This window comes from Verruconis gallopava, assembly GCF_000836295.1.
Source record: "Verruconis gallopava strain CBS 43764 unplaced genomic scaffold supercont1.4, whole genome shotgun sequence".
NCBI classification, from domain to species: Eukaryota; Fungi; Ascomycota; class Dothideomycetes; order Venturiales; family Sympoventuriaceae; genus Verruconis; species Verruconis gallopava.
Genome location: NW_015622140.1, coordinates 1,051,471 through 1,079,276, shown reverse-complemented (window position 1 = coordinate 1,079,276; position 27,806 = coordinate 1,051,471). Strand labels below are relative to the sequence as shown.

The 27,806-nt window shown below is 49.6% G+C and overlaps 10 protein-coding genes across 10 annotated transcripts; 6 read left to right on the top strand and 4 right to left on the bottom strand.

Annotated features, from left to right (window-relative positions):
- The first annotated feature begins 1,829 nt into the window (after positions 1 to 1,829).
- PV09_01830 (uncharacterized protein) lies at positions 1,830 to 4,593 on the top strand. Its single transcript, XM_016354778.1, has 6 exons — positions 1,830 to 2,327; positions 2,409 to 2,718; positions 2,773 to 2,831; positions 2,886 to 2,925; positions 2,996 to 3,487; positions 3,542 to 4,593. The coding sequence occupies exons 1-6, from the start codon at positions 2,243 to 2,245 to the stop codon at positions 4,227 to 4,229; spliced, it is 1,674 nt and encodes a 557-aa protein (XP_016217790.1). The 5' UTR covers positions 1,830 to 2,242; the 3' UTR covers positions 4,230 to 4,593.
- Positions 4,594 to 4,862: 269 nt separating this feature from the next.
- On the top strand, positions 4,863 to 8,631 carry PV09_01829 (uncharacterized protein). The gene is made up of 4 exons (XM_016354777.1): positions 4,863 to 5,362; positions 5,551 to 7,367; positions 7,419 to 7,471; positions 7,540 to 8,631. The coding sequence occupies exons 1-4, from the start codon at positions 5,076 to 5,078 to the stop codon at positions 8,410 to 8,412; spliced, it is 3,030 nt and encodes a 1,009-aa protein (XP_016217789.1). The 5' UTR covers positions 4,863 to 5,075; the 3' UTR covers positions 8,413 to 8,631.
- PV09_01828 (uncharacterized protein) lies at positions 8,523 to 10,075 on the bottom strand. Its single transcript, XM_016354776.1, has 2 exons — positions 9,860 to 10,075; positions 8,523 to 9,806 (listed from the first exon to the last, which is right to left on the bottom strand). The coding sequence occupies exons 1-2, from the start codon at positions 10,041 to 10,043 to the stop codon at positions 8,704 to 8,706; spliced, it is 1,287 nt and encodes a 428-aa protein (XP_016217788.1). The 5' UTR covers positions 10,044 to 10,075; the 3' UTR covers positions 8,523 to 8,703.
- A 203-nt stretch (positions 10,076 to 10,278) lies between these two features.
- Positions 10,279 to 12,141, top strand: PV09_01827 (uncharacterized protein; the record flags this gene model as incomplete). Its single annotated transcript, XM_016354775.1, has 1 exon — positions 10,279 to 12,141. The coding sequence occupies one exon, from the start codon at positions 10,279 to 10,281 to the stop codon at positions 12,139 to 12,141; it is 1,863 nt and encodes a 620-aa protein (XP_016217787.1).
- Positions 12,142 to 12,583: 442 nt separating this feature from the next.
- PV09_01825 (uncharacterized protein) lies at positions 12,584 to 15,538 on the bottom strand. The gene is made up of 2 exons (XM_016354773.1): positions 15,419 to 15,538; positions 12,584 to 15,350 (listed from the first exon to the last, which is right to left on the bottom strand). The coding sequence occupies exon 2, from the start codon at positions 15,222 to 15,224 to the stop codon at positions 13,710 to 13,712; it is 1,515 nt and encodes a 504-aa protein (XP_016217785.1). The 5' UTR covers positions 15,225 to 15,350; positions 15,419 to 15,538; the 3' UTR covers positions 12,584 to 13,709.
- On the top strand, positions 12,707 to 13,445 carry PV09_01826 (uncharacterized protein; the record flags this gene model as incomplete). The annotated part of the gene is made up of 3 exons (XM_016354774.1): positions 12,707 to 13,182; positions 13,231 to 13,366; positions 13,416 to 13,445. The coding sequence occupies 3 exons, from the start codon at positions 12,707 to 12,709 to the stop codon at positions 13,443 to 13,445; spliced, it is 642 nt and encodes a 213-aa protein (XP_016217786.1).
- A 171-nt stretch (positions 15,539 to 15,709) lies between the features above and the next one.
- Positions 15,710 to 17,005, bottom strand: PV09_01824 (18S rRNA biogenesis protein RCL1). Its single transcript, XM_016354772.1, has one exon. It carries the CDS (start codon positions 16,954 to 16,956, stop codon positions 15,742 to 15,744), a length of 1,215 nt encoding a protein of 404 aa, XP_016217784.1. The 5' UTR covers positions 16,957 to 17,005; the 3' UTR covers positions 15,710 to 15,741.
- Positions 17,006 to 17,219: 214 nt separating this feature from the next.
- PV09_01823 (uncharacterized protein) lies at positions 17,220 to 19,591 on the bottom strand. Its single transcript, XM_016354771.1, has 3 exons — positions 18,559 to 19,591; positions 18,226 to 18,511; positions 17,220 to 18,175 (listed from the first exon to the last, which is right to left on the bottom strand). The coding sequence occupies exons 1-3, from the start codon at positions 18,968 to 18,970 to the stop codon at positions 17,449 to 17,451; spliced, it is 1,425 nt and encodes a 474-aa protein (XP_016217783.1). The 5' UTR covers positions 18,971 to 19,591; the 3' UTR covers positions 17,220 to 17,448.
- A 1,119-nt stretch (positions 19,592 to 20,710) lies between these two features.
- Positions 20,711 to 24,253, top strand: PV09_01822 (uncharacterized protein). The gene has a single exon (XM_016354770.1). It carries the CDS (start codon positions 21,021 to 21,023, stop codon positions 24,111 to 24,113), a length of 3,093 nt encoding a protein of 1,030 aa, XP_016217782.1. The 5' UTR covers positions 20,711 to 21,020; the 3' UTR covers positions 24,114 to 24,253.
- Positions 24,254 to 24,809: 556 nt separating this feature from the next.
- On the top strand, positions 24,810 to 25,968 carry PV09_01821 (uncharacterized protein). The gene has a single exon (XM_016354769.1). The coding sequence runs from the start codon at positions 25,316 to 25,318 to the stop codon at positions 25,814 to 25,816; it is 501 nt and encodes a 166-aa protein (XP_016217781.1). The 5' UTR covers positions 24,810 to 25,315; the 3' UTR covers positions 25,817 to 25,968.
- Positions 25,969 to 27,806: the final 1,838 nt, after the last annotated feature.

Here is a 27,806-nt window from a genome sequence, read left to right as displayed (position 1 = left end):
GACGAACGCGCCAGCAAACAGCGAAACCATCCAGAGCTTCGGGTCTCCTTGCCTGCGATCCGCGAGCAGCCCAGGCACATGACCGCCGCGCTCTGCAAGTCAGGGCGCGCCACAATCTCGGCGGATCGATGCCGATTCGCCGGTCCCTGAGGCGCTGGTCGTCGCGGCGCCGCACCCAGCAAATCAGACGCTGCGCTCCGGCATTTCGTCCCGCTGGGTCTGAGCAGCCACGATACAGACTTGCTGCCGGGATTGAGGAGCCCCCTCCCGGGCCCTTGGAGTGCTCCTGTACGACTGCGCACGCGTTGGAAACCGCCTCGCGCCCAATCGACGTTCCGCGCGCACATGGAAATGAGCCGTCTGCACGTTTCCACCGACGTGACAGTACAGGCCTCCCCAGACTGTCCGTGTCCGTCCCGTGGCCGTTTCTGGGCCTCTCCTTCAGCTCGCCTGCCCATCCTACAGGAATCGGGAGTCTGAGGGGCGCAGAGGTGCTGCTGCGGTGCGACACGTCGGGCGCCATGGACATGCACGTACGCGGCCGCATCGGATCTGTCTGTTTGTCTGCTGTTCCTTCGCCTTGCACAATCATGGTCACGAGCGGCGAAAAACGCAACCCAGGCGAATGCTGACCGACAGGCGCTTCGTGCTCGCGATTCGAGGCCACAGTCATGCCGATCTAGATCGCCTCCCACGCCGTGACCTGAAAACTTGTACACTGTACGCAATCTCAGCAAGCATCCCGGCTTCAGCCTTGTGGTTGGCTGCGACAGGCGGGTCATCACCAGCTCATCGGATGATGTAGCAAGTCACACCTCCATAATAGTTCCGTGAACGGCTCTGGATGGTCCACGTCTGCTCACGAGGTCGTTGTTGGCACACTCACCGCTACTTTGTCCGTTCGCGCTCCTGTTCGCGAGGATATTGGAGCCTCAAAGACGAAAAAAAATGAGGGACCGAAAGACAAGTGTGGGCTCCCAATTTCGAGTCGAAAATGGGCCGAGCACTTCCTTTAATAATCTTCTATGCGGTTCGTCATCTCAAACCGTCTGCACCTAGATGAGAAGAATGAAAACTCAAAAATAAGACTTCCTGCACGCTGCGAACACCTGGGGGACTTGGTACCGATACATGTGCGCTCTGCATGGTGATCAACAGGAGCGGCAACTCGTCAGATCCCTGGTAACACACACACACGCACACACACACACAAAGCGCGGATGTGACGACTCTCGCGTAGATCATTGGAACACCATCCGTGTTCTTTTGCTGACACAGGAGACGGCCAGGGGTACTTTGGTTTTGGCACTCGGCAAATTTAGGCACCGTTTGCCATCGGACTAAGCAACATCCTAGTCTCGGAGCCAACATTAGCTGCCCCGGATGATCGGGAAACAGACGTTAGACAGGCTTAGCGAAACGGATTCTTGGGACGCTGCGCTCTTAAACTTTCTGGGTAGGCCTGGCCTGGCACGGGCCACATCAAAGATCAAATGCTCCCTTTTCTTTGATTTGCTGAAGAGATACACCGCCTAGCCAAAACACACTTCAGGAAACGGCGTCGAACCTTCTAACAGCGAAAAAAAAAGAAGGCTAGACATACCCTCGAACTACGCTCCCGATCATGGAGCTCAGGGGTCCGCTCGCAATGGGCCACTTACGTGGGAGAGCCCACTTCACGATTCGAGCGTCAGCTACGGTCAGGCCGGGCGTTCGTTCGCACATTATGATTGCTTTTCACCTGCTGAATGGCATCTCCCAAGACGCCCAGCTTGCCTCACAATAACCCACAATCACGATGCTGCCTGACTCTACGTGGTCCACATGTTGTGGCTCGGTCACTGCTTAATAGTCAGCGTGGCTCCAGTGTAGTGACGCCGTCACAAGTCGCTACCCGCTTTCCCGTTGACGGTTTTGTCCAATTCTTTGGTACCACAAGCCTTCCGTCGTGACCTGTCGCCTTCCCGTAGTCCCCGTCGTGTCAATCCTTGCGAAATATTACTTGGAGCAACAGCACACATCCCTTATATGTCTCCGCGAACTTGTCTCTTTTAAGGTCAAGCCATCATCCCGTCCAAACTTTTCTGCAATCTACTTCCAACCCTTCCCTCTCTCACTCTCTTCGCCGTCGTTCCCAAATGCGCCGATAGAACGACATTATTCCTTATTCATTTCTTTACATTCTACACTTTTGTCCGCACATAACTTATAGCCTGTCGCCTTACCTTCTCACAGACCCAAGATGGGGCTGTTGCGATATTTTGCGAGATCAAAAATGGGGTCGAAATCAGAGACAAGTTTTCCCATGCGACCTCTCTTCATCTTGGGTATGTCGTTCTGACTTGACATTTCCGGTCTGAAATCTTCATGCATGATTTTCAAAAGCTTATTCGACCAATGGACAACAGCACTCTGCCGCATCTGCGAGCCAATCGCGTTCACGTCAATTTTCCCTTATATCTACTACATGGTGCAATCTTTCGGAATCGCAAAGGATGAGAAACAAATCTCCATATATGCAGGAATGGTTACCTCAGCTTTTGCTATTGCGGAATTTTCTGCCAGCATTTTCTGGGGATGGCTCAGCGACAAGATTGGCCGCAAACCAGTGTTGCTCACAGGCCTAGCGGGCACAGGCATTAGCATGCTTATTTTTGGATTTGCAAAAAGCTTGCCCGTCGCCTTACTGGCACGGACATTAGGTGGCTTGTTGAATGGGTATGTCTTGTGTACACCGACTGTTGCGCCCTGAAATTGACTGACGTGTCACAGCAATATTGGAGTCATTCTCACCACCGTCGGGGAAGTAGTGACTGTCGAGGCCCACCAGTGTCAGTTCACATGACATACTGAACGACGGCATCATGAGACTAACAATCACGTAGCCCGAGCCTTTTCGATCATGCCGTTTGTGTGGTGCATAGGGTACGTTGTTCTTTTTTTTTTTTTTTTTTTTTTTTTTCGTGTTCTCACGCACGCATTGACAATGTGCTAGGTCGATCATTGGTGCTGTCATTGGAGGCACCTTGGCTGATCCTGTCAAAAACTGTCCCTCCATTTTTGGGAAGAGCGCATTCTTCATCGAGTTCCCGTACTTGCTTCCGAATTTGGTTTGCACCGGCGTGGTCATGCTCGGCTTAGCTGTGGGCTTCTTGTTTCTGGAAGAGACCCATCAGGACAAGCGTAATCGAAACGATGTTGGCCTAAAGTTGGGGCGTCAAATTCTCCAGCGTGTGCCATGCGTTGGTCGTCGACCGTCTGAAAAGGGGAGTTCCGCGGATCCTAGACAAAGCGCCGATGATGAAAAGGGTGACTATCACGCCATTCCAACATCCCCCAAAGTAGCCGCGACCAATCCAGTTACCCCGGATCTTGCGACACCGACGCTTCTTTCAGAAAAGGTTCAGGAGGAACCCAAGGTTTCAGTGTGCAAGAGCTTGACCAGGCAGATTAAGCTTATTATCGTGAGCTATGGGCTGTTAGCTTTGTAAGTCAATTTCGCCGACCAACATTTACCTTGTCCTAATGAGCTCTCCAAAAGCCATACAATTGCATTGGAACAGCTTTTGCCCATACTGTTCGCTTCAAAAGACTCACAGGATACACCTGTGTATCCATTCAAGTTCGACGGTGGCTTCGACTTGTCCGCACAGACGATTGGTTTCTTGCTCTCTTTCCAAGGCTTTCTGCAAATGATTGCGCAGGTTATCATCTTCCCACGAGTAAGCGATCGCTTTGGCCCGCTTGTCACTTTTCGAATCGCTGTTTTGGGATATCCGGTTCTGTACCTATTGATCCCCTATCTTGCCTTGGCCCCACGATCCTTGCGTTTTCTCTGCATTTCTGTGGTTCTTCTATGGAAGGTGACAGCACAATCATTCTCTTTCCCGTCGCAATCGATCATGCTTTCGAATTCGGCACCATCCAAGCGGGTTCTTGGTACGCTAAATGGCATCGCAATGTCAGCGGCGAGCTTGGCAAGAGCATTTGGTCCTACCATCATTGGATATATACACGCGCTCGGTCGTCAGTCAGGTTATTCGATCTTCTCGTGGTGGTCATGTGCTCTGGTAGCCGTGCTTGGAGCAATAGTGAGTTTGCTCATGACGGAACCGGGACGTCGGTCAGAAATGGCCACAGTTGCACAAGATGAACACGATGAAGAGAGGGCTGAAGCCCAACCCCTTCTTCCACGCTTGTCCGACGAGCTAGAGGCGAACGGTTGTTGAATCAGAATTCTGGATGAGCCTTGAAATTAGCCCTGGGCTTGATACATGATAACCGAAGGGCACACGGCATTACGGAGGAATTTTCCTAAGTTTCACATCGCACTGCGAGTTTTTCAAAATGGGCGGCACTATTGAGCGTATTACAAACGATGCTACTAGAGACAATTGTCTGTTCTTTTGACACAAGAGTCAACTGGAAAGATGCATAGATGCGATGTCAACCTACACATAGACCTGGAGTTTTCGGAAGGTTTTGCACGGTTTTGGGCGTAGAGCACTGGGAATACCCATATTTTGCATTGTAATTTCTGAATGTACAAGTAAGATACCCGAGAAAGCAAAAAATTTTAAGTGTTTCAAGAGCAAGAATGTAACATGAAAGACGTCCGTGTGGTTCAGCGCACTTGCGTACGTCGTGAGCTTGGTCGTGTGGACGTTGACAATGTGGAGAGGGGCTCTTCGATCCATCAGCGGATATGGTAAGTTACGTTAGTTAAGTTACACGACATGCAACAAGTAATGTTGCTTAAGTAAGGCGCGTCTGTTCGTCGACTTCTGATTGGTTCGATAAGGGAGCATGTGCCGGCCTTGCCATCCACGCTCCCACCTTCAGTCCCACGCAACGGCTGGGCTCAGCAGGCGGATCTTGCTGCGAGAAACTCCAATTGCAATCAGACAGGTCGTTGTTGTGGTCCCTAGTGGCTCTCCCTTTACACGAACTGGTTTCTGACAGTCTTTCTCTGCTATCGAAGAGGCTGCTCCAAATGATGCATATACTCACAGGCGACATGCTACCTAACAACATCGAACGGATCTAGAGACTATGCCGACCACAACCCGCCGCAGATGACGACACTACCAACCTCTCCAACGGCCGGTGTAAAGCGGACGCGACAGCTGTCGCACGACAGTAGCCCGACTCTTGATGAACACCATGGGAACAAGCCGTCATCCCCGCAGCAGGTCGCGAACGGATCGTCCGCGTCCTCTTTTCGGAATGTTTCTGCTTGCAACCGTTGTCGGCTGAGGAAAAATCGGTGCGACCAGCAGCTTCCAGCTTGCACAGCTTGCCAAAAGGCTCACGTCAAATGCGTTGGTTACGATCCGATCTCGAAACGAGAGATTCCGCGCAGGTGAGTTTTGTCGAGTAGTACCACCAGTGCGTATCAAGATCGGCTCAAGTCGGACGGTTTCATCTGTAGGCGGAGCCCACTGAAATCTTGAACGTGTTTTCGTCTGATGACAGGTCCGAAGTGGGTGTTTCGGGTCTTTGAAACAATGGAGAAGGCACATGATATTAGCTAACTCTTGTTACCTGTAGCTATGTGTATTTCCTCGAAACCCGTGTCTCGTACCTTGAGTCCTTACTTCAGAGTAACGGAGTACCTTTCGACCCACCCGAAGAGTTCGCTTCGACCCAGGAGATTAAGAGGACAACATCTGATCTTAACGGCGACGCACATACCCGCACAGCGGCGGATGCTGCCGTTGGCGAAGATGCGCACGAAGGCCGCAACAAAGTGGACAGATTATTATCACACGCGAGTAGAGTCGCTGTGCAGGGTGCTTCCGACTCGCGTTTCTTAGGCTCGACATCCGGTATATCCTTCGCTAGAGTCGTTTTCGCAGCGGTGAAAAGCTCTGTAAACGGGGCAGCATCTGAACGTGGGATGATAAAGCCCTCAAAACCGCATAGTGGCACCGCCGGAGGCACATCGATGCGCGATTCGTTCTTTGGATTACACACCAAGCCTTCGATCCAGCCCGCCACGTTTCCTGCAAGAGACGTCGGGTTAAGCCTGGTCGAGTTGTATTTTGAGCACGCAAATCCACAAATCCCTATTCTTCACAGACCAGACTTCATGGCCATGTTTGACAAGGTCTACGCAACTGAGGAGCACAATAGAACGGCGCGTGAGTTGTACATGCTGAATATTGTGTTTGCCATTGGAGCTGCTATTATTGTCGGAAAATCGAATGACGAGGAGGGCCAAGCAAGCAGCGCGTCAGCATCTCGCCCAGAACCAGAATCTCATAGTTTCAAGCGACGAAGGCTATCTGATGATCAGGCACAACCGGAGGAATACCATGCATCTGCAATAGTACATCTAGAGAGTTTCTTATCCTCATCTGCCGTGCCAGAAAGGCTTGATGGGATCGGCGGAAGCTTAGAAGAGCTACAGGCTGTTCTTCTACTAGCTGGCTTTGCCTTGCTGCGACCTGTTGCACCTGGTTTATGGTACATTGTTGGTGTGGCAGTGCGTCTCGCGGTTGATCTTGGCCTGCACTCGGAAGATTGGGCCGACAATGATATAAGAAACGTGAGCGAGGACCACAGGAACCCCGAGGGTGACCTTATTGCCGAGCCGCCAACGACTGAGAAGCAGCTCATTGAGAGAGGACGTAGACAATATATTTGCGACTTTCGGAGGCGACTGTGGTGGTGTGTCTATTCCTTCGATAGGCTTGTGAGTACTTGTGTTGGACGTCCCTTTGGCATCACAGACCAGGTTATTACCACCGAATTTCCTACATTGCTGGATGACAACTATATCACACCCAGAGGCTTCACCAGGTCACCAGCATCCGTCCCAAAGCCAACCTACAAACTGGTTGCATACCATTACTTTCGACTACGTCTACTGCAGTCCGAAATCCTTCAGGTGCTACAACATCGTCAGGCGCTCCAAGCTCGTGAAAGGGGTGTAAACCGGGACAATCCTTTCATTCACAAGCAGCTACCGTCTCCATTCCTACGGGATTTTGGGGGCTCGTTCCGAATTTGGCGACAGGATATTGATCGAAGGCTCTGGGAGTGGAAAACCTCCTCACCAACCCAGGAAGAAACAGGGGTGCAGTTTTCGCCACTTTTCCTGGAGCTCAACTATTGGCAGGCTGTGATTATGTTGTACAGACAAAGTCTTAGTGTGCCTCCCGTCTTAGCGGAAGAACTTGCCTCAACCAATGAGGAGATACAAAGTCCCTCTATGGTGCAGCAGGAGGACCAGGAGGATGAAGAGGCCGTGTTTTTGAAGGTTGCCGAGGCTGGTCAGAAAGTTCTGAAGCTGTACCGCCAGCTTCATCGCATACATCTAGTCAATTACACGTTCTTGGCTACACACCACCTTTTTATGGCCGGTAAAGTTTGACGATCCTATTACGCTTGAGATTCCGGCTAATGACATCCAGGTATATCATTTCTCTATGCTATTTGGCATTCACCCACGGTGCGAAGTCAGCTGGTGAGGAAGACAATCTCGTCTCCCCAATCCGTATTTTGTGCTAGGCAAGGTCTAACTTACCCGAACAGAGCCTTGATGATGTCGATTTTACGGTGCTGGCGGCTACATCTGTACTTGATGACTTGATCGAGAAGTGTCCTCCCGCAGAAGCATGTAGGGATGCCTTTGTCAGAATGAGTAAAGCAACAATCAAGATGTGCCTCTCGACTACTGGATTCGGAAATCGAGGAGGTCTGAATAACATGCCTAATCATATGGGTTCGACTGAAACTGCAACTGTTCACTCTAGCACGCAGAGCGTCAATCCAAATGCTCCCTATTTCACCCATCGAGCCAGTGCACCAGTTGCATCCCAAAGGAGACAGCCCGAGTTCGACTATGACTTGAGAAAGCTTTTTAGTGACGAAGAGAGCGCATCACGACCGTTTGTGCGGTATAATAATATGCCTAAAATTTCTCCAGCCCAACGTCAGTCGCTCAGCATTCCACAGCAAATGCCAATTCTGAAGGCAGAGTCATCAAATAGCAGCTTGAGTCCACAACAAACTCCAGCTTTTCCAGGACCGCGCACTTCATCAACTCTAACTTCACCTATCATGAGCACACAGATGCCACAGAACAGCCATGGATATCCTCAGCAGCAATCTTCTCCGACTTCGTTCGGCAACGCAATGTCCAACTCAAATACGTATTCCAGCTTTGCCAACCAATACCCTGGGCTTAGTCCATTCAGTGACCTTGACTTCTTAGAAACTTTCCCTCTTGGCCCGGAGAAGCAAAGTAGCACAGATCAGGTGCAGCCATTTGATTCAGCGTTTGCTGATTTCAACATGGACTTTGGAATGGGTTGGGATGGAAGTTTACCAGCTGGGGGCTTTGGCGACGAAAGTGGCGGTGTTGATTTGTTCGATGGGTTCTTCTTTGGAGGCCAGCAAGGTTGAGCAAACACGTTTTGGCGATGCGTTAAACGCGGCTCCTTCTTATCATCTGGATCGATCAGTGCTTTCTGCTTTAACAGTCAATGAGGGATTAAAAATGGGTGAAAACAGAAGCACAGGTGGTAAACGACGCCGTTTGTGCTTTGGGATTTTAGTTATTATTACGAGATATACCCTGCGACACGACGTTATATAGGTCAATTCATCCGATCTTTTATAATATTCTCGAATGTTACATCACATTTGCACGTTCACCGCTCTATTGGACCCATCTATATGCCAGCTTCAACAGCTTCACACAGCGATTGCTGCTTGAGCTGCATTTAATACCTCGTCTACGTCTTCACTTCTTTCCGTGGACTCCTCGGTTATGGATTGCTCAAATTTAGCCTTTTTCATCTCTTCTTTGGCATATTGCCGTGCTGCTGCTCTTTTGATCGGCCTAGTCATCTCAAGCTTCTGCTGAAGACCAAATCGCGTGTCAAGCTCTGCAGCCTTCTCGATCAGATCGTCATACCCAAGGGCCCTGACGATTTCAACGTGGCTCCTGCTTTGCTGAATGTGTAAGTACTTGTCCTCCTTGCCTGGGATCAGCTGCGCCAGCAGGAACTTTGTGTTAGCCCATCTATTGTCAACTGCCAGCGCAGTTTCGACGTATTCTCTGACAACCTGTCTCCACGGTGCGATGCCCCCGTCTGAATTAGCACGGAAGACACTCGGGTTTTTTTCTGCCGCTGTGGCGATCATGGCTCCATCCACGCCATATTCTTGCATGAGCTGGAGTGCTTGATCTCTGCTTTCAACGTCACCGTTCATGATGCAGGCAACACCAGCTTCGTGGCACACGTTTGCAATCATTCTTAATTGGTCTCGTATCGCGCGTTCTCGTGGTCGCATAGGCGGAGTCCTGCAGTGCACCGTCAAGCCAGTGATGCCTGTCTTTACCAGCCTCCTCACGAGCGCTTCTGTTTCTTCGATCTTGTCCAAGATCCGGATCTTCACACTGATTCCGATTTCAAATTTCTGTCCGACCTCTTTAACCAATGCTTCAAGAATTGAAACCAATCTATCCGGATCTTTGAGAAGCGCGGCGCCCATCCCCCCAGACGTTGAGAACGGTTTAGGGCAACCAGAGTTCAAATCTATGCCAGCGACGTCTCCAGCAACCATTGTTGCCGCCTTCACAGCAAGCTCGGGAGTTGCGGTACCAATCTGATAGATAAGTTTCTTGCCTTCAAGCTCTGGATGTAGTCTGTATATGACACTCTCCCTGTTACTCGGATTCAGAGCTGGATTTTTGAGATATGAAGAAGGATAGCGACTCCAATAGACGGTACCAGTCCTCTCACAAACGTGGCGCTCGGTTCCGATTATCGCTTTGTCGATGGTCTCTGGTCCTGCAACGTGTGTTAAAACATAAGTCAAAGACAGTAGCCAAGTGGTAGCGTACCCCAGACGAGATCGGCTCCGTATTTAAGTGCCATTAATCTCGAAGGCAATTCTCCAGATCGCACCATGGGTGCAAGGACGATTTTACCGCGATAATCGACGCCATTGCGTGGAATAGGCACTTTGGGTTGAGTTGAAGCCATGGCATAAGGCGCTCTTATGATGTTCGCAAGTGTTCGAAACATTCCATGGCTTGAGAAGCAAATGTGCAGAAAACACAAATGTCGATTAGAGAGAGTACTTTGAGCGGCGTCCGAAAATAGTTCCGCACTCCAACTCCGCATCTGATTGGTTCGCCACAGGAAAAAGCGAGGACAAAGACGTTCGGTGTAGCTATTGAGTTCAGAACTCTTAGACCTCAATCTCAAACTTCTCTCGAGAAGTGAATAACGCATATATAAGCTATGGCAATAAAGCAGCATGGAACCACGCGTCTCGAATCTGCTCCTCTCAGAGCAGTCGCCCACCGACCGCCATGACATTGATATTCAGACTGTCGCTAGTGGCTCGTTCGGCGCTGTCTTTCCAACAACAGCATTGCCTGCCATTCGTCCGCTTCATGAGGACCAGGTATTCGACGCAAGACCATATACAAATGAGATTGACAGCCTCACCCTACCTGAAATCGATTGGCAGGCCTTCACTGCTTCATTGAACCCGCAGCAATCCACGTCGGACCAGTTAATCGCACAAAATGCTCAAATCACAGCACAAGAGCAGGCGGAGTCGCGAGCAAAGAAGCCTGCGAGGTCAGGCGCACCTATAGCTGAGGTGCTGAATCAAGCTTCACCTATCGTCACAAATGCTCAGAAAGCGGAGAGTCGAGAACCGGAACCTCGGAAGCGACGAAGGCTGGATCCATCGGAGGCGAGAACGCTTCCTAAACCATCGCCTGCGGCAAAAAAGAGCCATGAGCGTCAGTTGTTGCCACCACTTCTAGCGCCTCTTCACGAGCCTCCGCCTGATGCTGCGTTAATTCCGTCCATGACCACAGAGGTCTTAAGAGCACCTATGACCACAGTCGCCTCCCGTGAATTAAACCACGATGAGAAAAAGCCGGCAGCTGTTTCTATGAAACCCAGTTGTCCGGAAAAGGTGACTCAAAAGCAACCAGAAGAAGCACAAATCTCTCAGCCGACCAAGACAAGGAGAGTACGACATAATTGGACTGAGGGCGAGACTTCAGATCTTTTACGAGGAGTTTCCCAATTCGGTATAGGCAATTGGAAGAAGATTCTCGATTGTCCTGAATACAAATTCCAGAATCGGACAGCAGTGGATCTAAAAGACCGATTTCGAACTTGTTGCCCGGAAGAATATCGAAAAGTAGGAAAGGCAGATGCCGTTTCGAAAGATGAATCAGATTTTCGGACTGTGGAAAGCCTCCCTACAAGATCCAATCAGAAGGACACTATAAAGTCTAACGAAGCAGATCGGCCAAGCAAATTTGAACATAGATTGCCAGATGAGCTTGCTCGTCTTGGAATATCTGGGCCGTTCCCTAAAGCACAAAGAAGAGCACGACGAGGCTTCACAGCTGAAGAAGACAATGCTATACTCCGAGGCTTTGAAAAGTATGGCGCCAAATGGACAAAAATACAAAGTGACCCGGAGCTTGGTCTATCATCTCGGAGCAGGACAGATCTTCGTGATCGCTTCAGAAATAGATTCCCTGAAAAGTTTGTCGAGACCGGGCATAAGTTTAAGCAGAGAGATGCTTTCCTCTTGAAAGAGAACAATGAAAGCGAGGGAGCGAGTCAGATTTCGTCCGAGCCTGTGCCTGTGTCAAACACTTCTCAGTTAGATGCGCAACACGCCACGGCAGTGGCAGCCCAGGATTTCAATTTGGGCCAGCATTCCTTAAAGCTGCTTACAACTTCAATAGCAGAACCTACTTACTTCGCCGAGTTTGGTGATATCACATCCGAAACAGGTGAACCGGGACCGATTACCCTTAGTCGCAACATTTTCGACTGGGCCAATCAAAATACGCGTTCGCTGACTAGCACATCATCAGCACGTGCGGATCCCAATGCGAACTCCTTCGAATTATCTAACACAATTACTACAATGGACCAATTCCATATCAACCCTATGCTAGCTCTGAAGGTCCCTCATCATGCACCACCCACCCTTCACTCAGGTTTTCGTGATGGCTCAACGGCTGTAGCTCCCTCGAATCTGTTTCCACAGCTCCCGCTCTCTGGTATTCTCAATGGCCCCGTCAGCTTGCCATCTGCTGCTGAATTAGTTTCCGGTTTAGAGGCAGATGGTAATACGTGACACTGGTATCAAACCACTTATCATCGATACAAATTTAAGTAATGTCTTATCTTGCTTTTTTTCTCACTCTTTCATGCTGGCTGCAATGAAACAGATATTGAAATTCTGTTTCTTACATCCATCCTCCTCAGTATACGTCGTCTGCACCTTTCATGTGAGACTCGTTTGTCACTGGAGGTAGAATAAATACCATGAGTACAATCTTGCAATGACCAAATGCACGGGTTGCTCTGGCCTTAAAAAAGGTTGAGCAACTGAGCGTTACTCTGGAACATTTGTTTGTGAATTTCTCAAAATAGAATGCTCCTGGAAATTCCTTCACTTTTGGACCAGTTTGAATCCTATGATAAGCTCGGACATGACCATCGAATTCACAGCAGTTCCGCAATTCCGAACGCCAAATATTTGTTTCGGATTTATGAAGTGCAGAAGCATTGCTAGCCTCAAATCAGCCTTGTTATTGTACACGCCCTGTGACAAAACATGAGTCATGTTGATATCCCCACGTAGTACATTTCAGATTAACATCACATTCATAGGTATCACTCATTTTGTGCAAGCTAGCATGGATTTTGAAATCAAACCCCTCGTCGAGGAAGATACTCTCGAATTTGTTAAGCTTTACTATCGTGCGTTCTCGGATTCTCTTTCGCCGATACTCTTTTCATCGCCGCCAAGCGAAGCATGCTATGAAATTATGGCGCGTCAGCGCGCAAAAATCATATTTAAGCCAGGTATTTATGCGTACAAGGCGGTTGACACTGCCACTGGTCAGATGATAGGGGCAGCGTACTATCATATCGCTCCGAACGGCGTGAGTCAAGAAGTCCTGGATAACGCTGAGCCCACGTTCACAGAATTTGGGCCGGAGCAGAGGGCCGACCTTTGGAGAGCGTGGGGAAAGAAGATGAGAGATTGCTATGCTGAGATTGTGGGGACAAAGCCCTGTGTGGAGGTTTTGATGATGATTGTGGAGCCGGCGATGCATGGTAAAGGCATAGGCAAGGCACTTCTAACGCAAGGCTGCCAACTTGCAGATCGGTTCGTTAAACATGACCGTCGAAAGGTTCTGTATTGATGCGGATCTAGATTCGGCTGCATGGCGTATGTGGAAGCCACCGACGCGGGGATTGCATTGTACTTGAAGGCTGGTTTCAAGCAAATTGGAACCATTGATTTTGATGCAAGTCCGTGGTGGCACGAAAAACGATTTCCTGTAGATGTGGTGAGTGTTGCCAAAGCATGCAGAGATTAATTTGCTTAGTCTAGAATAGATCATGATTCGTGAGCCGAAGAAAGTGTGAGCCATCAAAGCAGAATGCCTCAGATTATACCAGGCGGATTAAGACGGAGTCTTTGTAGTCCTTGAGATAGAATCCAGGTGTAGTTGCAATATATTTTCGAATCGTCGGGAATATTATCGACACATCAAAGAGACTGATGAAAAAGTGGCCCCTACAATCATGCGATACAAATTGTATTTGCTTTCAGCGGTCTTTGGGTATCTGGTTCAAGTAGTTATGAAGCAAGTAGTTATGAAGCTTGTCGTTGACCATGGTGTGTCCTGTTTAGATCACCTGTCCATAGGTTCTACCAATCTCGCTCGGATTGAGAAGTTCGCCCATTGCTGTACTCTCACTCATAATCTGTCTCGCTTTTGACTCGTCTACTTTCATATCTTCCTTGATAAGCAGTGTGGCCAGCTCCAAAACTAGCACCATTTGAATATATCCGGTGACTCCTCGCGCAGCTACAACTTTGTCAGACGCAGCATGATTTCTGATGTCCGTGGCAAAATTGTTCACGATATGCTCAGTCATTACGTCAAGGCCCTTTGAGCCATAGTAGCCAACGCCAATGCCTTCCAATCCTTCATTTTTCATATGCTGCAAGAGTGTACGATCTCGGCCCTTTTTGTTGCGTACCTCCATTTCTTTGCGAAAGAACAGCCGGTCGGGCTGCTTGATCATGTTCGCAATGTCTCCATTGTGCCGCCTTAGTCGTTTGGACAAGTTGTCCCAATCAACAATCGGATACCCTTTTTGCTCCCGTTCTTTCCAAGCGTCCTCCACTTGATGTTTTCGGCAAAACTTTTGCTGTTCCTTAATGCTGGCCGTGGAACTTAACGTGTCTAGAACACGTCTTGACAGTATTTTGCCACAACGCATTGGACAAGGGCCTTCGTCGGATAGTTCTGCCAAGGAAGCTTCCCTTTTTTCGCCTCGCTCTTCTTCCTCTTTTTCCTTTCTGAGCAGATCCGGGTCATACTTTTGCGCCGCTTGTGTCAAGCTCTCGAACACTTTGAATTTTGGAACTGCAGATGAAGAGCTCTCTTCATTCAGCGTTGAAACTCTTTTGAGATTCTGATCCCTGCCCTCCTTAGAACTGGGGAAATTTCGTACGGAATCAGATCCTGGTGTAGAGACATATTCTTCAGCGCCTGAATATCTGCTTTCTCTTGCCTGAGAAGCTGAACAACCTCTACTCTCTGAATTTGGTGTTTTCAAAAGTGTCCTCCTAAAAACTCGGGGTGATATCTCAGATTCTTCCGGCGAAGAGAACGACGCAAGAGGGTTTATAAACCCCTTTGGTTCGCCAGAGTGTTTTGCATTGATTCGATTATGTCCATCATATGTACTGTTTGAGCCGAAAGTTCTCAACTTCGGCTTTTTGCGTTTGATCTCTCCAAATATATCAACATCATCGTCGCCGTCGTCAGATCTCTTCTGCACTTTCCGACGTGACTTGTTGTTCGTTCCGTTCGTGGTAACATTTCCTGCGGGCCGTACTTTTGTGCGCGGTGTTTCCTTCACATCAAAGCTGCGCAAAGACTTGCCACTGGCGTCAAAAGACGCTGGAATGTTCGCAGAAGAGATCGGCACATCGTCGTCGCTTGAACTTAGGGGATCTGCCTCCACATCACGCGAATGCTTCGACTCCGCACTATTTGGAGGAGCTCCTTTGTGATAGAGTATGCCTTGTGGTATATAGCTATCATTGTCGTCGTGATCTTCTCTTCTTGCCCATGGCTTCCCTGCAACTGTTTTCAATAAGCGCGGACCTCGGGCAGTGAGACCATTCATATTGCTTGGTGCTACGCGCCGCTCCCAGTCAACACCAGCTTATCCGTGAAGACTTTTTTCATCTATGCATTAGAGCATCGTGGGACGTCCATACGAAAGTCAGGTCGGGCAATACGATGAAGGGAACTTCAAGATGTCAGCTCTTCGATCACCTGTGACACGTCAAGAACACAGAATTGGCATCTCGGACTCACATGTGGACGTCTGAGTGAACCTGTTGGATTCTCCTTCTCGAAACAAACAATTGCGCTGTGCAATAAAGACTGACAGCAGAACAATGGAGAATGTTTCATCGAATGGCCCCGAGTTACTATGTATTGAAGTGGTGTTCGCGCCCCCCCCGCGATCGGCACATCCTGGAGATACGCGATGCCACCTGATTCCCTCCCCATTGTCAGCAACTCGCAGCGAACAAGCGAACAAATCTCGGACGATCAACTCACGTTCATGGTTCGCTCTTTAAATCCAGAGACATGAATTTGGAATGAGTGAATATTTGTTTTTGACATTTGGGTATCTATGCTATTTTTCTTCCGACATTGCCGACGCCCTTGCCAACAATACTCACCACAACGCCCGCTTCAGAATCATCACCATTGTCTCTCAGTCCCCAGCCACTCAAGCCGAAATCTTTAAAGTCCCTCGCCAATTGAATGATATCTTCGGAGCCCACTACATCTCGTCCAAGATGCAGCCTGCCGACATCTTCTGACCCCATAGCCATTAGTGTAAGCATGGTGGGTGCTGTGACGGCCGTCGCGCATCCGCCTTGTTGAACTACCTCAAGAAGCTGATATGCGCATTGCTTCCCGATATCTTCTGGCGGCACGCCTCCAGCGACGGGAGACACTGCATCAGCTGAGTAGCGAATGCCTGTGGACGTTTCAGCTACCAGACTCAACCCAAAACCGATACCAATCTTCCTCTTCGCTCTAGGGTTCGACTTGTCCGGAGAGGGCACAAATCCTGCATTCGTATTCTCCGAGAATATCCGCGTGTCTGACACGAATGGGTTCAGCACACCACGTGTCGCTTCAATCATTCGCGCATTGTTCGCTCCGGCCACGCCTATAGCGTAAGCCACCCCTCTGATGTTCTTGATTCGGCCTGGGTTCAGCAGATGTATCGTTTTAGGCAGTCTGACCTGATGGCCGAATATCAAGTGTACTTCGCCTGCTCCTCCTTTGCCTTCCGGACCGGCATTGCTTCTCTGTGTCGTCCGAATCTCAAGCTTGTTCATCACGCCAAAATGCTCGTACATTGGAAGAACAGTCATGCGAACGGTGTCCACACTCACATCTCCCTTCTCTGTCGCACTGGTGATGACGCCAGGCCCTGTAAATCGCACATTGACATTCGCCACCGAAAACGGTGCAAGCATGCACAATGGTATCAAGAACCAGCTAATGCCTCTTTCAATTGTGGCTGGCAATTCGTGCCTTATCTCGCCGCTTGTCGTCGCACCATATCCCGCCGCGCTGCCTCTGATCAAGCCGGGACGATAGAGAAGCTGGGTGCCTGTCTCCGAGAATACAAACTCGGACCCATTTGTTATCGAGTCGAGAAGGCGGCAGAAGGATATTTCGTGCGGCGCTAAACCTGGATTCTCGACATTGGACGAACGAATTTTCGAGATGCGAATGGGCTTGCCGGTCAGGGTGGAGAGGACGAGGCGTTGGGTAAGATAGCGATGCCCTGTAAAATGGATTGGACGTTGCGCCGAAGGATCCATGAGAGTGTACGGCGTAGCAGTATTGAGTGAGTTTCAAAGTACCCTCATGCCATCGCATTTCAGAAAAAAGTTCGGGATGCGCGAGTCATGGCCTCACTCCTCCGGGCAAACTCCGCGCCTACACATGATTAGTGCAGATCCTGGGTCCATTCTGTGCACTCGCGGCCTCACAAAGTGCTTTAGCAAAGATAGATGCGACAACATGATCGCGCGAATCATGTTCCAGGCCGTGTATATCGATTTACGAAAAGCTCATTTCATCATACCAAAAGCATAATGGAATTTTTTGTAAAGATTACTTGAGTCTCTAAATTATGCTTATGTGAATCATCTCGCGTTAACCAGCCGAACACGGCGCTGAACATCCACTTCTTTCTCGAGGAGAGTACCAGGTGCAACGAATTTCGGAAGGCTTGTCTATAACAAGCTGAAAGGCCCGTACAGTACACCATGTCTAGATAATACAAAAAAGCAGGCGTAAAGCTCTCGCAATCATGACTCCTTGCCGTCCTCCCTGTCGTCGTCCTTCTCATGCTCAGTTGTAGTAGCATCTTTCTCCGTTTCCTTCTTGGGAGGATTTTTCCATTCTTTGATCTTATCCCGCACCCAGTCAACCATTGATTCCCAATACCCTTCATTGAGCCGGTAGCTGAGATTGCGGTACTTGTACATCTCTGCCCAGCAGTCTCTACCCCATTCACAGCCTGCCATATTAACGAGGAAATCCCTGTCCTTGGAGCTGTAGTGAATCTTTGGGTTCTCGCCTTTCTCACCACAAGCGCCAGGCGGGAAACTATTGATCTTACGTTGTGGAAGGAACCCAACGTGAGACCGTATCCATGGTTGATTCGTATACAAGTATTCGAGCGCATCCTGTTCTTTATGTTCCCATTCCATGTGTTTCTGCTCGTAATGTACTGGGTCCCACCACAAATCCAACAGTCGGTCAGTCCATTGACTGCGACGCAGGAAAAAGGAACCAAGATTAAAGCCACTGCAATCTTGAGGTAAGAGTAGATGAACTGATTCGGCCTTGCCGTCTCCAACAGCGGAGAGTGATTCCTCGTCGAGGTAAGGGTCCGTAGGAGGGTGCGAGATGTTGAGGGGATTGTAGACATTGATGTCTCGGTAGACGTTGCCCATTATGTCGTTGAAGATATGTCTCTGCAAGGAATAGGATGGCTCCATTATAAACGTGTTCAAGTCAAGCCACCAAAACCTATCATCGTTAGTCAAAAATTTCTCAATCAACGATAGTGATAAACAGACCATTCTGCGCGTGGATACTTCCGCATCGTGGCGCGCATGACATCCACTTTCTCCCAACTTTCTCGCCACTCATGGGCGTAGCGCTTCTTGGTCGTCATGTCGACAATCTCAAACTCGTAACCCCATCTCTTCGCGTAGTTGCGTTTGTTCTTTATGCTGTCTCTTTCTATCGCCCACTCCCTAGGACCTTTCCATTCCATTACACCTCCACCAATATTAGCGGCCAGGATGATTACGAACTTTTCACCTCCACCACGAACGGACTTGTCCCAGAACTCGATCCAGGCTACAGAAAAGGTTAGTTTAGACAAATCACAGAAGCAGTGGACTTACAAGGCATATTAAGGAAAAACAACAAAATCAAGAAGAGAAGCGCAATCACTGCTCGCTGCCGAAAGCGCCAGAATAGTCTTCCTACCATGGCCATTAGACCATATGCATCCGTCACTGGGGGCCGCCCCCGTCCCAGCTTTTCCTTCTCTGAGTAGTCGTTGGAGTTGAAGTATGGAAGCTTGGTTGACAAGCGACGGAAATGTCTCGCGAAGCCTTGATCTGAGCGAGGCGCAAACGCACGCACTTGGGCACTTCTTGCCTGCGCTGTCGCCCAAGTCACGTTGTTTGCACCGCCATTGCCATATCTCGGCACGGGACTAGCTCTCCTGCTTGCGCTGTCGTACGGTGTTGTGAGGCCGGGGCTTGACCATCCTCCACCCGATTGCGGTGACGGCGAACGAGACAAGGACATTTCACCGGGGCCTGCGGTCACCGGCGTCCCCGGGATAGTTCCAAGTATCCGCCCAATGCCACTGCCGAATTTTCCTGATGCGGTCGCTAGGTGAGTTGTGACGATCTTGGGTGTCTTGGTCGCCGAAGAGCGCCTTCGATGGTGAGAGGTGTAAGGATTTTGAAGGGACGGAGAATCCAGAGTGGGCAACGGGTGAGCACAAGACTCGGCTCGCGACGTAGAATGCGAGGATGTGATGTCTGCAATCTGACGTGGTTGCGCGAAAATAAGGTAGGCCAACCTCCGTCGCAGCCGTGGCGGACTCTAGAACAGTAGAGGTAGTCGTGGAACGCGTACGAGGTAGCAGATATGAGGATAGAGCGGAAGCGGCAGCACGGGGCGAGGCAAACGTGCCTTTGAGGTTATCCTGTGGTGCAACGGTTGCACAGCAAGTTCATTAAGAGGTCCTGGCCGCGGTGATCTGTTCTCAAGGGAGGATAGTGAGAAGTATGTTGAAGTCCGCCCTGTAGGCTATGGCGATTGCACGTACCAACGGAGGACCATCACGAAAAGGAGTCAACCGTTCGACAAGACTTTTACATTTAATTGAAAGCGGTCTCTCCCATGCGGACATGGTCCACAAAGATTCACACGCCTCCCGTTCTAGGCGTTCTTAAGTGCGAGGCTAAAGCCTAGCTGAGATCTCCTGCGTAGCGCTAGGACCGCATTCATTCGCCAGCACCAAAAATACACACGCTCGCTCGCTCGCTCTCTCTGTGTCTGCGTGTGTGTTCGGCTCCCCGATGCCACCTCGTCGCCCTCGTGCATCGACAGCGCCAGAGAGCAGCAGCAGCAGCATCACCCAGCGGCGTCAGTCACAGCGACAGCAACGGCCGTAGCAAACACTAGCACTCTGTTTGGTCGCATGGTCCTGCCCAGCCAGCTAAATGTCAGGCGGTGCATGGCTGTAAATTGATCCCGACGTCGCTCCATCCATGTGGCCAGAACGCTCAGATGGGCCGGGGGGGAGCCCATTGCCTATCTGTTTATCAAGAAAGCCAATTTAACTGTCCTGATATGCGTCGGTGCCAAAGACACAGGCTGATTGATGATGACAGTGATGATGGATCGCCGCGAAGCTCCCGACTCTGCGCATCGATAGCACAGCCGAGCCACGTCGCACGGTGCCAGCGTCGGCGTCGGCGTGACCTCTTTACATGAAAAATTCTGGCAAATTGCCTGCTTTGGCTTGGTCGTCGTAAAGAGTCAAAAGGCCAGAAGAGGAGTGGGTCCAGCAATGGGAGATGCGCCCATCCAGCATCCCTGAAGAGGCGCTTAGCCGTCGCGCTTCTCCCGTCCAACCATCGAACTCACCAAGGACGGATCTCTTTTTCTACAATTCGCGATGACACGCATGACACTCGAATGATGCTTCAGGTTGGCGCCCGACGTTCGGCTTGGTGCGGCTCAGACCTGAGCGCTGCTTGCGGTTGCGAGCGCTGTAGACCAATCGAGTCTCCCTACTCATGACCACAATGGCGAATCAGAAGGTTCGTACGCCTTGAACGACCTGGTCCTCTTTGGAATCTTCTCCACATTTGGAAAGCGAAGCGCCTCCATGTTCTATGGTAAAACGCTGTCCGAACTGTGTCTGGATGATGAAGGCGACGGCAATCTTCTGAGACCACACCACCAAATGATTTCTGCTCTGACCTACTCCAGTCTTCTTTACGTACCGCATTTACATGCTTTTGCATTTCCTGTCACTCTCCTGTTCAACTTTTCTTTATCTCTTCACTCTTTTTTATTTTATTTCTTGCATTTCGGTCTTATTGTCCTTATCCATGCATGTCATTGATGCTATTGAACCGATAATCGTGTCCCTTTTGCAAACTTAACCTATAGATCTGGTGACTGTACCCTACGCATGTCCGTCAATATGCTTCAGTTCTGCTAAAGAGGAACATTCAATCCAATTGTGACCACTTCACCTCGCGTCGACGATCAGAGCCGGTCTTTGCACACCTAGATATTTCGAACTCAATCCTGTCGACGCGTGGGTGGCAGCAACATGGTGGCATTGCCGCCTTTTGAAACCGTACAAAGCGAGGAAACCCAACATGTGCCCTCAGAGAAACGGAGGAGCGGGCCGCGCAAGGAGTGGGACGCCGTCGCTGCACGTATTGCGGCAAGGACGGCAAATGCACGCAACACCACAAAAGGTTGGGATGGTGGCTATGGCTCCAGATCGGGCGAAAAGTCGAGCAGTCGCCGCCAGAACCCAGGTCTTTCCATAGACACGAGCGTCGGAAAACGGCGTGCCTCGCCCAAGCAATTGTTTCCGAAGGAAATGCGACGACAGCAAGGGCCCGGCTATCTGAAGCTAGGCGACGATAACGCACATCAACATGTTGTAATCACGGCAGACCAGAGTAAATCGCTAGAGCAGCCAGCTTTTGAGCAGCAAAAGGTGACAGAGGCACAGCTGGTCAGCAAATTCAGCCCCGAAACCCCATCAATCATCATCACTCCAGCCCTACAAGCTCGTTTGTCACCCGATCAACGTGCTAGAGTAGCATCTAGCGTTTATTCGAGGTTGACCTCCGGGGCTACTCCACCAACGAACAATGGAGACGTGCCGCCGCTCCCTCATAATTTACCTGAGTTGATGAAGAAGAGCCAGCCACTGATGGCGAACAATTCAATCACACACACGTACCCTGGAACCTCCAACGTCACTGAGAAACCCCCAAATATTAGAGAATCGACAGGAACTGCCTTTGAAGAAGACTTCGACGAAAAGAAAAATGGTCGAATAATGTCAAGTGGTACGCTCTTTGAAGAAGACCAGTCTGCTAGATATTCACAGCTCCAAACGGTCCAGACAACTCAAGATTTTACCATAGACTCGGCAATTACTCCAACGCCGCATCGGTCGAGAGGCTGGTGGGATGTTATTCGAACACCTTTCGAGAGGGCTAACTCGAAATTTGTTCGGTCACCGACAGACGGGGAGAGAACGCCTGAAGTACCTGCGATTCCCCCGTCAACACATCACATGCCTTCAACTCTAAGTGATGGACTAGGTCTGAAGATCATGCCTAGAAATACACATAATTCGCAAGCTTTGAGAAGATTGGAATCAAGAGACCATTTGCAAGTGGAGTCTGCACCCCCAATGCCCGGCAAGAGAGGATCAATTCTCAGCACGTTCAGTCCAAACGAACGTGAAGTTCCGTTTATGCTGCATGTGTCCCCGATTGACAAAGATGCAAAAAACCAGGGGCTGTGTTACACAGACCGAAAAGAGCCTCAAGACACCACCGTGAGAACCGAAATCAACGACAATTCAGCGTCAGATTTCAAGACAACCCCAGAATCGGTCAGATCTGAGTTCTCGCCCATTGGCCAAGTTGTCCATGAAGGCCAGGTAGTAACTGCAAAGGGGGTAGTGCAAAATCCTCTGCAAGGCTCAACGCAGTCCTCTAATCAATCCAAATTCATACAAAAACCGAAATCAGTTCATAACTCTCTGAGAGTCTCACTCAGGGCAGAGCTTGTGAAGGTTAGTTCTCCTGCTCCAGTGGCGACAAAAGTGCAGCAGGAAAAAAGCTGGCCCTCCACGGTTCAAGCTCCATATTTCGCCCCTCCACCCAAGCGTCCTTACGAAGATGAATTGGGGATGCCGCGAGAAGTATCCCAATATTTGGGTGCACCTTTTCCACCCACCAGATTTTCTCAATTTGATAAGCCAAAGAAGTCGGAAAAAAAACTTTTTAAAAGACTGCTCAAAGGCAAATCAAAGAAGCAGGATAGCACGATACGGAAGAAGAACAAGAAGCGACGATGGTGCTGCATCGGCTGTTGTCTGTTGATCTTTTTGGTCATCATCCTTGGTACAGTACTAGGAGTTCTGCTTTCTCGCCGTAGACCGTCTAAACTCGATCAAGCCATCTGGTTCAACGTCACCAACTACCCGCCAATACCCGGCGGCGTGCTTACCGTGGCTCGTCCAAATCTTCGTACAAGCGTGTCTGGATGTGTGAACCCGCAAACAATGTGGAGTTGTGCCGTGCCGAAAGAGCAGCAAGACAGTATTAAACCCAACGATCCTGATCAACCGAATTTCGTCTTCGACATTAGGTATGACAACAGCTCGACATCCAATAGCAAATCGCGCAGATCTGGGTCGTATAACCAAAACGTCAAGAAATTCAATTTCCTATCAGCGCGAGACAACCCTGTGCTTCAGGCTTCACCTCAGCCTCCGGCACTGGAGGAGTATAGTTTCCTTGGCAACACAACAGATGGCGTTAGCGAACCTTTTGAGGGTGAGGCGACACCATTCTACATCTCGTTCAAGCCGCCGTCGGAAGCGAACTTCAAGAAATTTAGACGTCAACTCGTTGAAAGAGACGTAGGTGCGTCTGCATCTGCGACGACTGCATCGCCGAGTTCTACATCAAATTCAAGTGCAACAAGCTTGGTAAATTACTTTCCGAACTTATCAACAGCGTTTCCAAAGCCGGAGGTCAACCCAGATGGTACGGCACAAGCTGCTAACTTGTTGCCGTTCCCTTCCTTCCAGCCTTTGCGACTCTTCAATCGTGGCAAATCAGATGAACACTACGGCTTTTACACATATTTTGAGCGTAGTATTTTCCTCAGATCGGTCTCGTTCCAGAACGTCAGCCAGGAAATGATTGGGGAGGTGCCTGCTGATGTAAACGGCGGTTCCGCTGAAGACGCAGCAACGACACGGTGTTCATGGACGGACACTCGCTTCAAGGTACAAATCTTCACAAATCTGGGTACGAGCGCACAGATACTTCCACCTCCAAGTGGCAGTTCAGTACCTCAGCCAGGCTCGTTTACCTTCGTGAGACCGGGTAGCTTCCCATACCCAATTACAATCACACTAGATAGGCACGGCGGTGGCCTTACGACGAAGATGGTTTACTGCTATGGACTGAACGATCAAGAGATTCCAGAGATTAACAGCAGGCAATTCCAGAAGGAGGATAGAGCATTTAACGGGACTATCGTTAATCCCTCACAAGTTTTTACTCCTGTCGCGGTATCAATCGCTGATGGAGGACCAGGCGGTATCGATGGAGGCACCGGAGGATGCAAGTGTGAATGGGCAAATTGGCAGTCCAAGTAACGGCTGAGCAATTTCATGTCGAGTCACTGTACTGCATTTTGCATAGCGATAGCATACATTACATACATGATAGAGTCGACCCGCTTTATTAAGTTGGCGACGTTAATTCAAGCAATGAAATTGGATCTAAATCAGTTTAGGGACCACAACCAAATTTCAAGTTCATAACGTCGCGCCTGACAAAAGTGAATAGGAATAGATCTCGTACGCTGCATGTGATCCAGTCACCTAATAATATCTTCTGTTTCCATCTTCTGTTTCCATGGCCGTTTCAAGCTACACCAAAATGAGACAAAAGCTGGACCTCTTGCCCTTTAACTTTTCTGGATGACCTATCACTGAGTTGAACGCAGCAAGGGAGTATCTCATGACGCGATGACATTCAAATCGACTCTTTCACAAGATTAGAGTCTCGATAGATGCTTCGCATCAGAGCAACGTCATCTTAAATGCGCTGCGCATGCTTTGAGTGTGCTAGTGTGCGACGTTGTGAGGATCGCATTTTCAGGCGATGGAATATGGTATAGGTCCAAACACATTCCGACGTCTGCGGGTACCTGAGAGAGATCGCATGCTAGGGCTTAGGCCATAACCCCCGTCATTCTAATGTAGCTCAGGACTGCACTGGAGCCGAAGAGGCTTCTGTTTGTCTGTTTTTTTCAATCTATTCGAGCGGCTTTCGCGCACTGAACGACACCTCGGATGGTTCCAAGCAAACGACCGGACTGGTCGATCTATCACCCAAGGACAAGCTTTCCTAAGAGCGTGGGACATGTGGACGACCACGGAGCTCGCAACGGCGAGGACGATGATGAAATAGGGATGTGCGATGATTGTGCATCTCTTTGTGCATTCCGCCGCATAGATATCAGCCAGTTGTTGACCCGTAGTTTTAAATAAGGACGCACCAATCTATTGAGTCACTCGACACCAGAGAAAGAGTTGATTTAGTCGATTGCTTGGAATTCTTAGGGAAGATCAACCAAGGATAATAATTTCCCAGACGTTGACAACCACTGTTCACACCAGAATACGGCTCCCTCTCTCAGGACATCCAGAAAACCCTACAAGCCCTTCCTGTTCTTAAACAGGTCCATCTTCCCTGCCTGCGCCCAGCCGATTCATTCGCTCCCTTTCACCTTCAGCTTCAGATCTGATCTCCAAAGTCCTCTTATTCCAAGATCATATCGGCCACAACAAACATGCGCGTCTCCACTGCCGTCGTTGGCCTCCTTGGCTTCAGCGGTTCTGCTTTCGCTGCGGTATATGACGGTGAAAGCACAGCGCCCAGTTATGGCGCGGTCTATACTCCAGTCCAGCAGATCAACGATGGTCAGATCCAGAACCCGGAGTCATGTGGGATACCAGTACCGGTTCCCTCGTCTTCCACGCCTCTAGTGCCATCGACTTCAGGATCATCGACTCTGGTACCATCGCCTCCAGTACCGTCGCCTCCGGTGCTATCGCCTCCGGTGCCATCGCCACCAGTACAGGTACCTCCAGTTTCGCAGAGCAACCTCACGGCTGTATTCACTCCCCCGAATATCACTACCGCGTCCGTGTTCAATGTTTTCACCCCTGTTACTCCTCAAATCTCGACTTCAAGGCCTCCTGTCGCTGTCCAAACCGGAGCAGCGAACGGAATCTTCGGCAGCACGGCTAGTCTAGGATTTGCTGGTCTCATCGTCGCGCTTCTTGCTTAACTCCGGGCTTCGTCGTTACATTTTTGTCCTCGGCAAAGACGCCGGAGAACATGGCTAGGGGACGGACAGGTTTGGACAGTATTACAAGACAGAGTCTTTCGCCTTCGAGGCTGGGCCTTGGATCCATCCAAGGTATTTGATGTATCTAGAGGGAGTAGCCCCAGCTTTAATTAATACAATAGATGGCATCGTACTGCAAGCTGATCCCGCTTTTCTCTTCACTTACTCGGTCTTTGTGATTTTCGAAGTTTCTCGTAGACTAAACCCCCTCGTGACCCCTAGAAGGTCAAGTATTTCATCAGAAGATGATTGATAACAGTATTATAGATTTAATCAGTCGGGCCTTTTCTAGCTCATGGGCTAATTCTCCAGCCATGTTCCACTACGAAGACATATATGCTACACAAGACGTTTTACATCAACAGTGGAATTTCATGCATTGTTACTCGCTGTGGAAAGTGTTTGTTGACATGCACAATTCCTCTAGCATATCATAGACGAACTAGTGTCGGCTTAGCAAACCTTAGGCATTGCAGCTCTAATATCTACATTGTGCCTAGCAGCTAGCTCTCTGGAGAAATGTGGCCAAGAAGGTTCCAATCACGTGCAGAAGGCACTTGGAAAGGCAGATTCAATTTTTAACTGACCATCACGGACGAAAGCTTGCAGCCAAAACCTATACCAAAGGCATCCAGAAAGGTTACGAAGCCATAAATTTTGAAGAGCGACGGTCGCTTGATATCAATTGCCATATTAATTCATCCAAGTGCGGCTGGAGATTTCGCCCTAAAGGCTCTCCATGTCTCGATTTTGGTCATTTATGCAATCTTAGCCTGTTCGTCTAGATTCTGAATTATTCCAGACAGCAATCGATTCCATCTCATTACGGCTTAAGAAAAGATGTTATAAATGCACCAGATCTTGCAGCAACAACCAAGAGGCTGAGTTGCTGATATATATTCCCAAGTCACAAGGATAGCTTTATATCGACTACATTCATTCTTCTTGACCAGTTTACGAAGTCGACGATGACTGTGCATTTGGAATCGTAGATACTAATTACAGATCGTCTTCTGGTAGCTTGCAATCACAAGCCGAAATCCTAGCGACTACTACCTCTAGCTCGAAGGATTCGGACCCATCTGCAACTGCAAGAGCAGGATACTTCCATTCCTGCAGCACGGCTTCTCTGAGCCGTAGCGGAACGTAGGCATACGCGATGATAACTTTCCTGTTTAGTGTCACTACTAGTAACGATCGTAGTGGAGCAGATCTAAGCATCATCATCATAGGGTGGATCCAACCATAGGAAGGGGGTAAGTTGCTACATTATGGTAGATCGGAGTAACTTTGCTGGCTCCTGGGTAGGTAGGCAGTCTCTTCGCTTTCAGAAGCGACCAGCATCGACACACCGCAAAGAAGAAGTCAAACCCCGTACAACGGATAAACAAAGCGTTGTCTAAAATTAATCCAGCTGTATTGAATAGGACAACGTGGGTTGGTAGCCCCGTGGGCGAAGTTTGGAAACAACGGTGTCGTCATGGTGCGGTATGCTGTTGTTCTTAGCAACATGATCGTCTCTGGGCGGACCACACGGCGAACGAATGCCACGGAAGACGAAGAGTCGGGGGCGGGGCGAGCGGTGCTAGGACGGTACCCAGATGTTTGGAATCTTGGTCGTGGACGAACAAGCTGTTCGGCTGCTCTTGGTGGCGAGGACATAAAAAAGCCTTTGGTTTCAAACAATGCGTCCGGCAAGCATAGTATATATGTCATATAGGTAGGGTCATGGTCATGCTTGTTACGACACTGCAGCGAAAGATCTTACGTCCAGAGGCGACAACAAAGCAGCCTCAAAGCGGATCTACCTAGCGCAGTTGGCGCGGGCTCTGGATCGCGACGGCTCGAAAGCGGTAAACGACCAGGTTCTGCAACTGAAGAACTTTGGACTCGCAATAAGGATGATCCTTGTTATGATTTGGAGGGTTTC